The 16,645-nt window shown below is 39.7% G+C and overlaps 1 protein-coding gene across 29 annotated transcripts in view; it reads right to left on the bottom strand.

Moving 5' to 3' along the window:
• Nucleotides 1-6: 6 nt before the first annotated feature.
• cacna1aa (calcium channel, voltage-dependent, P/Q type, alpha 1A subunit, a) overlaps nucleotides 7-16,645 on the bottom strand; it is a 68,256-nt gene continuing 51,617 nt past the window's right edge. For 8 of the 29 annotated variants that reach the window (XM_027177240.2, XM_027177237.2, XM_027177238.2 and 5 more), the window contains 10 exons: nucleotides 15,869-15,983; nucleotides 15,301-15,408; nucleotides 13,366-13,469; nucleotides 10,545-10,651; nucleotides 9,226-9,361; nucleotides 7,508-7,621; nucleotides 6,253-6,297; nucleotides 4,762-4,960; nucleotides 1,929-2,170; nucleotides 7-1,396 (listed from right to left, as the gene is read on the bottom strand). In XM_027177240.2, coding sequence (XP_027033041.2) covers nucleotides 812-1,396; nucleotides 1,929-2,170; nucleotides 4,762-4,960; nucleotides 6,253-6,297; nucleotides 7,508-7,621; nucleotides 9,226-9,361; nucleotides 10,545-10,651; nucleotides 13,366-13,469; nucleotides 15,301-15,408; nucleotides 15,869-15,983 — 1,755 coding nt within the window. In that variant the 3' untranslated portion in view covers nucleotides 7-811. The remainder of the gene's footprint in view (nucleotides 1,397-1,928; nucleotides 2,171-4,761; nucleotides 4,961-6,252; nucleotides 6,298-7,507; nucleotides 7,622-9,225; nucleotides 9,362-10,544; nucleotides 10,652-13,365; nucleotides 13,470-15,300; nucleotides 15,409-15,868; nucleotides 15,984-16,645) is intronic. The other 21 variants (XM_027177244.2, XM_027177246.2, XM_027177247.2 and 18 more) reach the window with 11 other exon arrangements.

Genomic DNA, 16,645 nt, shown 5'->3' with positions numbered 1-16,645 from the left:
CAATATTACCCAACATGTGGGTGGATTTTTGCAATAGATGGTGCTCCAGTCAAGTTGAATAAAGCCATTGGTCAATCTCCATGTTCAGATTGTGAACTCATCACCTTTTCTGAGGTCTATTCACCACAATTGTGCCATTTGTCATTTTGTCTGCAGAAGATACACAACAGTTTCAGCAAAGCAGAAATTCCTCTTGCCAAAAGGAGCAATCTTGAATTTTCTTTTCCTTTACAAAGAGTTATTTTTCAGATTTTCTTATCCCCCACCCCAACCCACTTCATCTTTCCTAAATCATCCAGTCCTGTGCAGGAAAAGCAGGCAGTAGAGAAAAAGAAAAGGAAAACAATAAAAAGAAGGGAAGCATGCCTCAATTTTCCCCTGAGCCTCCCAGCACACTTCTGCTGTGCTTTTCTGAAACATGCACACTTACACAAGTGACCCTTGCCTGCTGATTGGGTCCTGCAAAAGCAAACGCTGTCATGTTCTCTATCCCTAACATTTGTCCTCTCCAACCCCATCACTTCTGCCCATCACTAGCACCAACACAATTCCTGGTGTTAGTCCTAGAGCACGGAGTGTCAGGGATCTGCCTCCCTCTTGACTGAAGTCTCTTTTCTGTGCTGTTCCCAAATTATTTTAATCTACCCTTTGTCATTCCATTTTCTCAGAGGATTCAAGATTCCAAGGAAAACCCACCTCCCATATCTAAATATCTAGTCTCTGATTGATTGTGTCTTATTCCAGCAACTTACAGTGTGATCTCTTCCTTTCTTTCTTATGTCCTTGCTCCCTCCCTCCCCTCTCCCAGAGGCTAGCACCAGTCATCCTCATCTGTTTCACTGTAGGGTTCATGCAGCCCTTTCCTGGGCCCTCTGGGATGCGGAGGCTTGTGAGATGCGCTGTGGGGGGGTGCATGTTGCTGTGGTGAGGGTGAGGAGGAACGGTACCCATTAGGCATGCGACGAGCACCAGGGGGTCGAGCAGTCCTAGGTGAACGTGGGTGCGGTGGTGGGTTATGTGGGTGCGGGTTGCCCTGTCCTGGGTTTGGCTCGTAGGCGGGTGGCTCACACCCATGGTTCCCTCGTTCAAAATCAGAAAAGCCATCACCAGGGGCGCCATCAGAAGAGCCTGGGCCCCAGCGGGGACGACGGCCAGAGCCATGATGAGAGGGTACAGATGGATCAGGCACAGGTGGAGAGAAACGCCTCTGGGTTGGGGTGGGTAGGCGGCTCTGTGGACCTGAAGGCGGTGTACCAACTGGTTTACGGACCACAGGTGAGTAGGTGACATGTGGGCGTGGGGTGGCAGGTGTCTGGGGCAGCTGGCGTCGACCTCGCCGAGGTGTACTTGTCCCAGATGTTGAGGGCACGGGGCTGCCGCTCACCGAACTACTGCCCTACATGAAAATGGGACAAGGCAAATAAAACAAAAAAGAACGACAAAATTTATCCACAAAACGAGAGAGAAAGAGAGAGAGGGAGAGAGAGGGAAAGAGAAGACAACAACACAACAACAGTAAGGAGGGAAAAAGTACAGTTGTGAAAACGTAAAAGAACACACAGAGAAGCAGGACAGTGGTGTGGGCAAATGCAAAACGATGAAAATAAAGAAACAATCCAATGTTAAGAAGCAACATGTCACATGGAGGACAAAGACAAAAAAGAGACCAAAACAGGAAAAAACAAATGAAGAGGAGTTGAATTCCATTGGAACGGTGAAAAAGAACTAGAACTAGACACCATGTCGTCTTCCCTACAGTCTGGCAAAGTTTTTCATCTATGGCATGATCTGACAAATCTCTGCTACATACATACACATGTTCCAGTGGACATTAGAAAAAACACAGTGCACAGGGAGCTTCCAAATCCATCAGTATCGATGGATTCACTGTGGAGCAAGATAAGCATGTGATTCGCAAGCAAGCCCACCTGTCGGTGAGTGAGGCACTCTCGGCCCTCACTGGGTGACCGGGACCAGCGTCGTTGCCGGTGCCCGTAGTCTCCTCGCTCTCTCTCAGGTGTGTAGTGCTCCTTCTCCACTGAGCTGTGATGGTGATGGTGGTGGTGGTGGTGATGGTGTCGTCGCTCTTTGGCACGGCCACGTTCGCGATCTTTTTCTTTAGGAGGCATGTCACCCGATTGTGTGGTGGTGCTCAGATCTGTGCCAAGACCTACAACATTACCACGGAGGTAGTTTTGTTTAAAGACTGTGCTACAGTAAATGTCTATGTAGATTAACATCCCACCAGAAGTTACAGTCGAGGGGAAAGAATTGCTGCAACAGAATAATCTGTAGAAATTCTTTTAATTTTAAGTCATTAGAAATGTACACTGAACAAAATTATAAATGCAACACATTTGTTTTTTCCCCATTTTTCATGAGCTGAACTCAAAGATCTAAGACTTTTTCTATGTACAGAACAGGTCTATTTCTCTCAAATATTGTTTACAAATCAGTCTAAATCTGTGTTAGTGAGCACTTCTCCTTTGCCGATATAATCCATCCATCTCACAGGTGTGGCATATCAAGATTCGGATCAAACAGCATGATTATTGCACAGGTGTGCTTTAGCATGGTCACAATAAAAGGCCACTCAGTTTTCACACAGCACAATGCCACAGATGTTGCACGTTTTCGAAGGAGTGTGCTGACTGCAGGAATGTCTACCATTCTGTTGCCCAAGAATTAAATGTTCGTTTCTCTACCATAAGCCATCTCCAAAAGCGTTTCAGAGAATTTGGAACACACACCACGTGTAACCACACCAGACCAGGACCTCCACATCCAGCATCTTCACCTCCAAGATCGTCTGAGACCAGCCACCAGGAAGGCTGCTGCAACAATCAGTTTTCATAACCAAAGAATTTCTGCACAAACTGTCAGAAACTGTATCAGGGCAGCTCATCTGCATGCTCGTCGTCCTCATCGGGGTCTCGACCTGACTGCAGTTCGTCATCCTTACCGACTTGAGTGGGCAAATGCTCACATTCGATGGCGTCTGGCACTTTGGAGAGGTGTTCTCTTCATGGATGAATCCCGGTTTTCACTGTACAGGGCAGATGGCAGACATGTGGGTGAGCAGTTTGCTGATGTCAACGTTGTGGATGGAGTGGCGGTGGGGTTATGGTATGGGCAGGCGTATGTTATGGACAAGGAACACGGGTGCATTTTATTTATGGCACCTAGAATGCACAGAGATACGGTGACGAGATCCTGAGGCCCATTGTTGTGCCATTCATCCACGACCATCACCTCCTGTTGCAGCATGATAATGCACGGGCCATGTTGCAAGGATCTGTACACAATTCCTGGAAGCTGAAAACATCCCAGTTCTTACATGGCCAGCATCCTCACCGGACAGATCACACATTGAGCATGTTTGGGATGCTCTGGATCGGGGTATATACGACAGCGTGTTCCAGTTCCTGCCAATATCCAGCAACTTCGCACAGCCATTGAAGAGGAGTGGGCCAACATTCCACAGGCTACAATTAACAACCTGATCTACTCAGTGCGAAGGAGATGTGTTGCACTGCGTAACCCTAGGGTTAGGGTTACTGACAGATAGTGACTGGTTTTCAACAGTAAAACTGCACATTTTAGAGTGGCCTTTTATTTTGGCCAGCCTAAGGCTCACCTGTGCAATAATCATGCTGTCTAATCAGCATCTTGATATGCCACACCTGTTATCATGATAACTATCCTGTCCTGCAAGCCTTCCCACACTGGCTGACACCCACTTTATTCCTGTTAAAATAACCAAATTACTCCATATTTATTAATATTTATTAAATATATTCTAAATTTCATTACAACTACTTCAGCTGACATCTGCAAATATCTACACTTTAATCCTAATAGAGTGACACTGCGGCTGCACCCGATCCCCTATATCAATGTTTTATTTTTACTTTTCTATCTGTATAATAGTAAATTCTGGTATATGTAAATTCTATTTTTATGCCACAGACAGTCATAATAAGCATTTCACCATACGTCATTCTTTGTATGGTTATGTGTTAAAATCTGGATTTGATTTGAAGTTTAGTGATCTTCACTAGATTTCCCAAGCATTCAAAATCAGGTAGAACCCTTTCAGGATGCGGTGCAATGGGAAATTTGCAGCATGAAAATGAAGCTGAAAAATCTGAAAAAATTGCAAGATGCAAGCTTCTTAACATGGACCAGAATCTTTAATTATTTTTTTTTAATGTTCTGGAAACCATGCTACAGGAATTGAGGCTGTTTTGAGAACATGGGAGCCTAACCCTGACCCTTACCCTGACCCTGATCCTAACCTTGACCCTAACCAGTATTAGTATAGTAAACCCTGAACTCAAAATCAACTATGAACCCTAGTCTTTCCAGATGTTTTCATTAGACAATAACCATAATCTCGAAAATGTTCTAGACTTCTACACTATCTCATAATCTCATTTTTTCCTCAAGAAACCAAAAATTGTGGCCTATTGTAGGGTTCTTGTAACCATCCAATAGTTTTCAAAAGTATTTGAGCAGTATTTAATCATTACAAATGGAAAAGTGGCCATAACAAAGTGGGTAAATGCACTCTACCTAATATTTATTCTCTAAATGATCCCCAAAAAACTTCCTGGTCAATTCATTTTTGGCTACAATTGAACCATAAAACAAAAATTTAATGGCTAAGAATCTATTTATCATCATTATGATCATCATCATCATCATCATCATCACTATCACAACTGCCTCTACAATCCCCAACAGTCCTGTATGTCTCACCTGTATCAGCATCAGTGTAGCGGCTGAGCGATCGCTCAGAGGCTCGGTGGCTGCGATCCCGGCGGCGATGTCCATGCCGGGGTCCTTCCTCTGGCATCACTCGGTCCACTGCATAATCATCAGCCCGTGGTCCCCTTCCCAAACGGCCATGGCCAAGTGATGAGGCTGATCGCTTCATAGGGCTGTTATCTGTTATAGTCTGTGAAGACAGCAGGAAGAAAAATGACAAAATACAGAGAGATGTTTTATGAGAAATTAGTCAAGTGAAGTTGGGAGATTCAAATTTATACTGTCTAAAAAGTGTATGCTTTCATGTGCCTCTGTTTGTGCATACATACAAGCCTAGTCTGCAGGTAACTGTATGTGACTAAACACACAATACACAAGCAAGATAAGCAAATGGCAGCCCCACATTCGCCATGCAGTCACCAAGATGTTCTCACTGCAAAAAGATCCACAGCTGAACAATGAAACAGTAGAAAAGAGAAGGATCAAGCCATGCTTCTGCAATTAAAAATATAAAAGAAATCCTTGATAAGAGCATTTTAAACCAGAATAGCTTGCCTGCCATGTGTGCTCTTTAATTTAGCACACAGATTTGTGAAAGTACACAGCTGTACATGTTGTGTATCATCATAGCTCATAATTAGTAAAATAATCTACATTCATATAAAAAATAAACCCCAAGGAACCCCATTTTGAATGAATAATTGACCTTGTCTCAGTTAATCAAATGTAAATTTTACATAAACACTTTATTTCTGCCCATAAGGAATCTTCAGCACTCACACAAACTCCCACAAGTTTCTCTTAATCCAGAGGAATTACTGTTACGTCCAACCATAGATGTTACCGAATTACAGATTTGACATTTCCGCTGTTTTCAGCTGGTTTCTGAATGGGGGGTTAGTTCTTTAGTACAGTTTTTACATGTGTGCTTCAAATGAAAGAAACTTCAAATGAAAATTGACAGAAATGACAGATATCACATTTAAATGTGCCCTAATGCCTCCTTGTAAATGGGACAGTTTCATAAACATTTCCCTAAAGGTTCTCTTTAGCAGTAACATTTTGTGTATTACTCTGTAACAGACCTCATTTTGGAATAATTTCAAGGTAGAACTCATTTAGAAAGCTAGGGTTAAAGGTTTGATATTTTACAATGCATTGTTAGATAATGCTGGGCACAATAAATATGTTCTTTATCATGTAACTGATTCTAAGCACATGCTGGACAGCCACAGACAGGCAAAGATAAAGAGTGACAGACAGACAGGCAGACAGACAGGCAGACAGACAGACAGGCAGACAGGCGTGATCTCAAACAGCTGATACATAGAAGATGAAAGCAAAAATTGAAAAGAAGTCTTATTTTACATAAAATCTGGCACTTTGTCCCATTAAAGTAAATAAATAATAATTAATAGCCATTTTCATACTGGAGGAAGAGAGGAAGCATTAGATAGACAAAGAGAACATTAGAAAACATACACTGAGGTTATTCCCTCGATGCCTTCCTCTCCTCCTTGGCTGCTGCTAAAGCCATTAACACACAGAGCCACATCGGCAGCACCCAGATGGTATCAAACACACACACGCGCGCGCGCACACACACACACACACACACACACACACAATCACCAGGACAAAGACAGAGAGATGTTACAGTAGAGGGTTACAGTAAAGGATAAAGTGAAGATTAAAGAAAAGGGAGTGAAAGTGGCAGAGATAGAGTGAGAGAGAAAGACATGAGTTAGAAACAGAAGCAGTTGTAAAAGGGAGAGACATTTACCACAGTAACACGTACACACAAACCAAGGGCCAGAAGCAGTGTTAGAGACTATGATCACATCAACACAATAAAACGGAACATGGTACAGGACAGAGAATCTTTTACACTGAGCTACTGCAGATACACTGAATACTTACACAAAGTGTCATAGATACATCATAATACACACAGTGAAACTAACACTGCTGACGTACAAAATGTACTTTTCCACATGCGTGTGTGTGTGTGTGTGTGTGTGTGTGTGTGTGTGTGTGTGTGAACAACATGACAGTCACTGAGGCACATGGCTTTCATGATAATGCTGTTGAATGAAATGAAGGAGTTGTACAAAGAGCAAAAAAACATTTGTTTTGGAATCTGTTTTATAGCTCCCACTGAAATGCAAAAAAAGTTAAATGTGTTTCACTTCGTTAAAAAGGAAATGTGTGAAATGATTTATAATCCCAATGTCATCTACACGAGGAAAGATTCCCATCTGCTTTAACTTGAGGTTTAATCATTAATTATCCAATAAAATCTCAATATATATACAGTGTTTGAATGCAGTATATAATCTTAAATACATTTAGATATTTTAAATGAATATTTAGTAACAAAATTAATTTAAAAAATGTCAGTTTTACTGCTGTTATATACAATATGTAAACTGATTCTTTATTTAAAGTTTAAAGTTTAAGTCCAGTGTTATTGGATTACAAAAAATAAAAAACAATTTACAGGGTATTAACCTTATATTTTATTATGCTGCACTGGCGTCGTCACGGCATCATGATGTGCTTATGGACTTCTGATTTTAGAGAATGCTTGAATACGAGTTGACAGTAAATACTCTTTCACATATTGTAAAGAGATGAAAAGAAAAAAGGTAATGAGAGAGACAGTGGAAAATAAAGATAAAAGGATCGTCGATGAGAGACAGGCAGAAGCGAGAAGCTGACTTGACAAAGTGCTCACTTGGTTTTCTGCCGCGAGTCGAGGCATGGAAGCTGCCCTGCTGTAGCCTTCCATTGGCAGGAAGGGCTCAGTGTCCGAGAACCCGTCCCGCCCCATCTCTCTCATCTCTACCGTCTGCGGAAAACAGAGTGAGAGAGGACGCGTGACCCCCGCAGACAGAATGACAGTTTTCTGAGGAGATGTGAGATGGAACAGTCCCACCTCATCTGCATCTTACTGCCTCAGTGTTCATTGTTAATGGCCTTCTAAATTACCGTAAGGAACTCCTGTACGTTTGGACACTAACGCAGTTTTTCGAACAGACAATCCTGTAGATGTGGGCCAAAGGCTTGAGTTAAAGTTCAAATCAAATATTAGAATGAATAAAAACTGTGGTTCTGAGCACCAGAAGGTCTGGATCGAGTATTTCAGAAACTGCTGATTTTTTACACATTTTTAAACAGAATGGTGTGAAAAACAAAACCACTGAGTGAGAGACAGTTCTGTGGGTAGAAACACGTTGTTGTTGATAAAGGTCAGAAGAAAATGGCCAGAGTGTTTAGAGCTGCCAGAAAGAATACAGGATTCCAGAAAGAACATGATGGTGAGAAGAAATAAATCAAAGAACAATCAACACACCAAACACAACATATCTAACCCTAACCCAACACACCAAACACAATATATCTAACCCTAACCTAAGACCCATTAGCAGAACAGCAGATCAGCTTCCACTTCCACATCTGAGGCTCATGGACATGGATGAAAAAAATCACCTGGGCTTTTTCCAGTACACCTCACCGAGGGCCGGCAGAAGTGGCACATGATTTAGGCTTCTAGTACTGTAGCTTATCCACATCAAAGTTTGATCTGTAGTGAAAGTTGAGATGCTTTTCTGCTTACCACAATTGTCAGTGATTATTTGACTTCCTGTCACCTCAGAACAGTCTGATAATTCTTCTCTAACCTTTTCATCAACAAGGTTTTTCACCCTGCAGATGCTTCTCTCACACAATTTCCTTTGTATTTAAAAGCATTCTTTGTAAACTCTAAAGTCTATTGTGTGTGAAAATCCCAACAGAAGAGCAGCAGTTTCTCAAAGCAGCCCATATGGCACCAAACCATGGTTAAAGTCACAGAGACTTTTTCTTCATTAACTGAAGCTCCTGGCCCACGTTTATGCATTGTGCTGCTGCCACAGGATTGGCTGATTAGATGATTGGCCCAACTTTATGAAAGGTGCCAATAAGCTGACAATAAGGAGTAGTACACACGCTATAGGCAATTGTATTTTTGGATATAATTTCATAAACACAGCAAAGCTAGCAGAGCAGGATGAGTGTGAGACACTTGGAAGACCAGAGAGGTACAAACATCTCCTGAGACAGCAATGGATGAGCACATAAGATGAAATGAGTTTTTACTATCAGACAGAAAAACACTAAGTGTATGTGTAATTTTCAAAGAGCAGCAGTGATCACAGAATTGCCTGATGGGAAAATGTGATGATACTAATAAATCCTGCAGCTAAATTGCTATTTGCTTTCAATCCTAAAATACAAACATACAATTACACACACTCACCGAAACAGGCATGGCTTGAGATGCACTAAATAATCACAAGATACATGTTCGTCTGGCAAGGTGTTTGTGGCTTGGTGCTTATTTCTATTTCTATGAGAGTATAAAAAAAGCACCAAAAAAGTGTCTAGATTGTGCTAAGTATGTATTGATGTTACCTGCGATGTGGGACGGTTATCAGTCATGTCCTCTGTTGGCTGGCCTTCTGGGCTCCAGCTGCCTGCCTTCTGAGACATCTCCTGAGCTCTGGCCGTGACCCATGACTGGCTCTCCGGGATGCCCCCATCCACGGCCCTAACCATATACACAGCTAGAATACTTTTCTCTCTTATACGATATATATTTAAAATGACTGCATGTTTATTCCCCATAACTAAACTGAACCATAACACCTACCCTAACTATCTATCCCTAATTACACTGAAAAATTAAAAGGCTAATTAATGCCCTATACGTACAAACATGCTGAGACTTGCTCTGATATATTATGCTCTTCAGTATAATAATAATGTGGTGAAAATGCTACAGTTCGAATAAAATAGACATCTTTGCATTGTATTTTTCACTGGGCAAAAGGTCATTAGCTAATAAACCACATATGTAATAACATAAATAATAAACACATATAAACCACACTAATCACTGAATGTTGAGCATTAAAAATATTTTTCACCAGTCTTTTGTAAATGATGAATTTTATGTAGCACGACCTTTATAATTGTAATTGCCTATCCTTGTCATAGACACTTCTACATCACTATTGTAGGACACATTAGATGAAGAAATAAGAAATGTCCTGTAATGTGATCCTTAGACAGCTATCAAACATTACTGCTGTGTTTGGGAGAATAGTATGAGGACCCTGGCTGTAAAGGAAATGTAATGAGTCTGAAACCTGTTAGCAGCCTGTTACTCACTCTTGTAGAGAGTAAGAGTAGTACGAGTGTGCTGGGAATTGGGTTTCAGGACACAGGTACAGGTTACTGATCCCCTACACTAAACACATCAAATACAATGATGGTATTTATAGTATAGTATCCTTTCTAGTAAATGATAGTAGTTGTAGAGACAGTGACTTAGAAAAAAACACTGAAAAAGTCCCAGTTTGGAAACTTATTGGGAGGAAGCCTTGTGACAGTAAGTAAGACCCAAAGTAAGCCAATCAGTCTGCTTCATCGATGCCATGAGGATTCCATGGTTCCATGACTAACAACTACCAATCCCAGAACTGCCACATGTGATGGTGCATGTGGGTGCATGGAGCAATCTTTCTAATGTACAATTGAGCATGCATCATCGGAGCAATAGCTTATATTAAATACAAAGCTTTTTCAAAACATTCTAGTGACAAATGTAGCATGAGAATTAATTCGCAAATATATCTGTCTCCACTTTCTCCAAATTGGATAGAGAAAAAGTTCAGGAGAGAAACCTGACTGAGAGATAATTCATACAAAAAATTCAAACAGCTACTTACAAGTTGTTAGTGTCCAGTTGTGGTTCAGAAAGACCATTGAGTCCCTGACCAGCATTCTGCGTCGGTGACGGTGGCTCCAGGCGCTGAAACATTAATGGCGTTCGATTCTGTGTAAGATACAACATGGCCTATAGCTGGTATCAGGCAAGCAGATGGGAAAATGGGTAGTGGAAAGGAAATGGTATACAGGGCATCCCAGGTGCAAATGGGATTAGATCCATCAGCAGCAAAAGGCAGTCAAATTGTTCAGCAACAAGGCATTCTGGGATTTGAAGTCTGGTGAGTAAAAATGAAGTGAGCCTCTGAGCAAAGCTGTAAGAATGGAACCATGAAGAGAATTCATTTACTTTAGTCAGTAAATGAATGACATTGGCAACCAGTTGGGTGCTGAATTTGAGGCTTGGATAAGTTTCATTATGTATATTGACTCTAGTTGCTCACATTGGGTCTGGCTGCGAGTTGTATTATGACTATGAGACACTTTTTAAGCCAACACCAGTCACAGTTTCCAGTTATTATATAAAACAACTGGTTTTTAAAGAACGTTCTAGATGGAGCTCTTAGTCTGTGACCTAGCAGGAAGATGTGTTTGAGATTGAGACTGCAAAGCTCTTCTATAAGTTCATCTGGACAACAATGATTGCTAAACGCTGTAAAAATAAAAATAAAAACAAGTAATATCTACAGTACACCCAGTAGCACACATGGAATATTATTCTTATGTTTATATTCTTTTCAAAATATGACATTTCTCTTGCAAACGCTCATAAACAATTCATGAACAAATCTGTTCACAGCCAGTTTTATAAATAAGGCTTAATGACAACTTTAACTAAATGTGGTTAATATGATACACAATTTATGAATCTACATTTGCTTCTCAGGGTGGAAAATTTAGAAATCCAAAGGAAATAAATCTAACAAACATTTATCTAACATTTAGTAACAGAACCTAAATTCCCATAATACATAGCAGCAACCACACACAACCCAACATGAGCAACTAACCGCTAAACAAAAAACATTTAACTCAAGCAACTAACTGGTTTCACACATTTGAAATGAAACCATGGTGATTAGAAAACAATCAACAATTAACAAGATGCTGTTCAAAAAGTATGCAAGTTTAAGGCAGCAAAGCATTAGACACAATTTACAGTGGGTTAGAATTACTTTCAGAAGCTGTTTTCAAAGTGATCATCTGCAATGAGGATTTAATACTGACATTACACACAGTTCAGAGCTCAGCCATAACTACAGACTTAATGCAGAGTTCGTTTAAAACAGAGGCAAGTCTCAGTTATGTGTGAAGTTCAGCAAATGTCTAACAATCTGATGTAACCACAGCATGGAAATGTGTGTTTTCTCCAGAAATAAACTATTTAGTCTTTATAAACACTATGGAATGTCATTAGAGTGTGAAATGTAATACATAAATATGACAATAATGATTAATCCTATTAAGATTCTTTTTAATAGTCAGCATCAGATTTAGAATCTCATTGACACATTCACTTGTGTGTACAATTATCTGTCTACAAATGGACATAAATAAAATAAATATATTTGGGACCTGTCTAGTCCTTTGCATAAGCAGACTGAATCTGGAGAACCTTCCATGCTTAACTATTGACAAAACTGTTAATACAGCCATAGGACCATAAAAGGGAAATATAAAGTTTGATTAAGAATAAATATCAGTGGTTTAGGCAGCAAATCAGTTATAAAACCTTTGATTATATGTATACTGTACATCAACACTTAAAGATATTACTGTACAGGTTGGATTAGTTGAGAACAGATGAGAAATTCCAACATTTGAGCCATTTGATGTGACTAATGTCAGGTTGCATTTCACATGTTGCTTGCTTTTGTCTGTTTAAACCAGTTTATAGACATATATATGATAGACTTGTCCTTTTCTCTGGGAGAATATTTAACATACTACGTTAAACATTAGTGATATGGATCATCTAAAACTAAAGAAAACATTAAGAAATTATTATTCAACAAACATATTTTCCATTTAGATATTGTTATAAATAAGATGTAAAAAGCCGTTGGTGGTGATTAAAAAACCATCAACATGATTCTGCTTGTATAAATGTTGAAATGTTTGCTAATGAGCCTAAGTTTAAGCTACATATTTAGCTCCAAATGAACAAAATAACCAGATTAAAACAGTTTGACTAAAATTCAATGACTTATATAAACATCCCTTTGCCCAAAATGTGCTATAAAACACACTAAAACAACCCACATGCATACCACGTTTTTGATATAGATGTATTGTATTCTCGTGTCAAGCCAAATTGTAGATGATTGCTTTGACACACAATAATGAGATACATGTACGTCACTCTGGAAAAGGGCCACTGCCATAAATGAAATTGAAGTGTATGATGAGGATCCTAACCACTGGTTAATCCAGACATGTAAGGAGGATCTGTGTGAGGCCACAAGCACAACAGTGTGCATTCAAGCCAGATGATGGAGGTACATAGGACATAACAGAAGGGATGACAACAACTATGCAAAGGTTTCCCTCATAATCATCATAAAAATCTGATGTCACCCAGAAGAGTTTGTTTCCTTTTGAGTCAATTTTTTTCTTTAATTCATCAGGAGTGTTTCATCACCACCGTCATCTCTGGCTTAGTTATTCGGGATAAACCTAAATAAACTTTCGTATTTGTGTTTCATGATAGTGTCCATTGTTAAAAGCAATATACAGAGAAAGAGTGAGATTATGGGAGAGTGAAATATAGATTAACAGACCGTTTGAGAGCAGGAGAATGAAGAAGAGAAGCAGTGACTGTACCTGTTCATCTCGAAGAGCCTGAGTGCGCTTGGCTTTGCTCTGCCTATAATACTCCATAATCATCATGGCTGCATAAATCTTCCCCACTGTCAGGTCTGTCGCTGCTGAGAGAAGCAAAAGTTACCCTGCACGATTAGACACGGGGAGGTGGACCCTGAGCGGGGGGGTTGGGGGGGTCATGAACACTCTCTCTCTCTCACACAAACACACACACACACACACACACACACACACACACACACACACAAACACACACAGCACATATAGTCTTTTCACAAACAGACTGGTTAGACTGTTTTGCACTTTATCCGTTATCTAAAGAAGTATCGAGGACATAAAGACACAAACCTCAATCCAAGTGAAAGTTTTGCTGCTTTTTCACCTTCGCTGCTGAATTTCAGGTATTTGATTTATTCACTAGTCATTCAGCAGTTTTGTGTTGGTGCGGTTGGGTTGCCAGTGTGCACAACATCAAATTCTCCCTTTCACTTGATTATTATATTTACTTTGTTTAAGTATATCAGAAAATCAACATAGTTTTAGTACAATATGTATATCAATTTCTTTAGATGTAATAAGATTTTATTAGAATATTTCAAATTTACACAAGCTGCTGTTTTAAATCCTGCACTGTTCTATTGCTCTCTTTCATGCCTATGACTGCTGAGATCCTGTGTTTAAATATCATATGTTAAACTTTGTAATTATTATAATATATAATAAAATACAATTACAACACATAAAGTGCCATAAGTGTATTTTAATAAACAATATTATAGACATTATTATAATAACTGTTGAAAAGCACCTGGTTGGCTAGTTAACGTCTATAGTAGTTGGTTGACTAGAGCTGATGTTAAAATTACATGGAGACGAGAAAAGTCTCAAAAAATAACATTTAAATTATGAATGTAATTTAGCTTCAGAATTTGAAAAAGCTTAAATACTCTTCAGAAGAGGAAAATGTTTGGACCATTTAAACTTGCACATGCAGAGTTAAAGACCTTTTATATTTTTATATGGACTAATTTAGGGCAACAAATTATACTCCTCATTTGGGGAGTAAACATTTATGCATTAAACTCTACAGCAATTCATGCTTTAATATTTTCATGAATATTGAGATCATAATCATGCCTCAGGTGCATTAGCACCATGCAATCAGCACTATTATTTTTGGCATGCTTTTGTGCAAACTAACTGTAATAATCAAAATGACTTTGCAAAAGATATGTTATTCTCGTGAATAAACTGCAAAGTCACTTTCAACTCATGCATGTTAGGAATTCTATTTATACAAGCGTCATCATATGTTCTGTAATTCCTTATGAGAAGTCTACTGTCCATATGAATTCACTAAAAAAAACCCTGAAGTGAAAAGACGTCTATAGTGTTTTGGTCTATAGTCACACACCCTCTGATCAGAGGCACAGAAACCTGAGAGCCAGCACGAGACTTTGGTGTTGAGGGCTGTGGTTAAGTATCAAAGGGTGTTTGTGCATTGAGAATTAACATTAACAATTAAAGATTGGGGGTGGGGTGGGGGGTGGAGCTTATATACACTATGTATACTATACTAGGAAATCAGCTGTTTATTTAATTATTCAATTTCACAGGATACCTGCTGTAATGAAATAGATCTTAGTCTTGAATTACTGCAAATATCAGTAATTTATATGGTTTTATATGTACAGTAATTTATGGTTTTAAAACATTCTATATGTTTTTTCATTGTTCATTTTTGTGTTCTTTGTGTGCAAGATCTAATTGGGTCACTGTAGAACATATGCACGTTATTGGGACAAGGTCATGCTGGCGATCGTGGCTCATCAGAGGGTGCAGAGCAGTGGACTGGGCAGGCAAAGGAGAAGCAATCCTCTGGGGGCAAAGGGGTGAAGAAACCCGAACACACAAACCTCTGGCTTATTGACTTACCCTTGTGAGGTGTGACCAGCAGGTCCAGAGTCTTCTGTGAGAGATTGGGCCAAATTGCCATCATCTCTTTTCTCAGCTCAGCATCCATTTGGTGCTTATCAACACCCCCTAAACACACAGTAATGGGGACAAACTACCATTCATATACATACACACCCATACACTCAAACAAATGTGAGCATCCACATGTGTATTCACACCATGAAGTACAGTTCAGACACTATGATTATACGCATAAAAACTATTTCACTTCTTAGCACAAAAGTACTGCTCCAGTTAAATGGTAATAATCAGGGCAGAATAACGTCATGATATCATAACTTGTTATTAATGTTGCTGCTCCCATCCTGTATCTTATAATATAATCAGGATGGTTTACAGGTTCCAGCTTTGTCATGTCCCGTAGGCTCAAATTTGTGATGTGTAAAAGGTCGTCTGAGCCAATTTGAGGCTGTTATACAATTTGACCAGTCAGTGTGAACTGATACATCAACCTAAAACTTTGTACATTTGGAAAGTTTCAGAGATGAGAAGAAAGAAGGACAGAAGGGAAAAAGAGATGCCAAACCTTCCCCACCCTTGGCGATCTTGATGTCCAGAGCAGTGCGGATTAAGGCCATGAGGGTGGAGTTGAAGTGCACTGTGTTGTCATCTGCGACTGGTAAATCCATTCGCAGGAGTCTCTGCAGAAAGTCAGTCAGAACAGGTTAGACCTTGGGAGTGTGAGAGCATTCGTACCCTCCAGGAGGAGTCTTAAACTGTGTGTGTGCATTTTAAGTGAGAGATGTTGAAAGAAAAACTGGAAGGCAGTTGGTATGGGATAAAGTTAGGATAAGCTCAATGGTTTTCTGTGATTCCTTCAGTTTTTCCCAACCAGAACGTAGTCTCATCATCACTTAATGCAGTACTTTTCTGGGTTTTCCTCGTCTTTAAGAAATACCCGATGTGTTCAATATGTCTGTGAGAGTATCAATGTAGCCATTACACTTTTTTATGTATTTATTAAACCCCAAAATTCATAAAAATAAATAAATAAATAAATAAATAATTGCAAAAAGCCTGAAAGAGCTGTAGCACTCAATTTCAAAAAATATTCATTCTCCAGCCATTGGCCTTTTACCCTCACAGGCTGAGTGATTCCACAGTATGTCAAAGAGCTTTCCTTCATGAGCTTTACCAGATCGAGTCAGAGCCATGGATTAATGAACAGATTAAAACAGAACACTCTTCTGCTGCTTTAATGTTCAATCCATTTGGCTCTGGTCTGGAAAATGTTGCCCTTGGATACATTCGCTAAAGATTTGTGCGACGAGTGTGATAATACCATAGGAGGAGCTTTAGCATG

This window comes from Tachysurus fulvidraco, chromosome 15, assembly GCF_022655615.1.
Source record: "Tachysurus fulvidraco isolate hzauxx_2018 chromosome 15, HZAU_PFXX_2.0, whole genome shotgun sequence".
NCBI classification, from domain to species: domain Eukaryota; kingdom Metazoa; phylum Chordata; class Actinopteri; order Siluriformes; family Bagridae; genus Tachysurus; species Tachysurus fulvidraco.
This window is presented reverse-complemented; position numbering and strand designations above follow the sequence as displayed.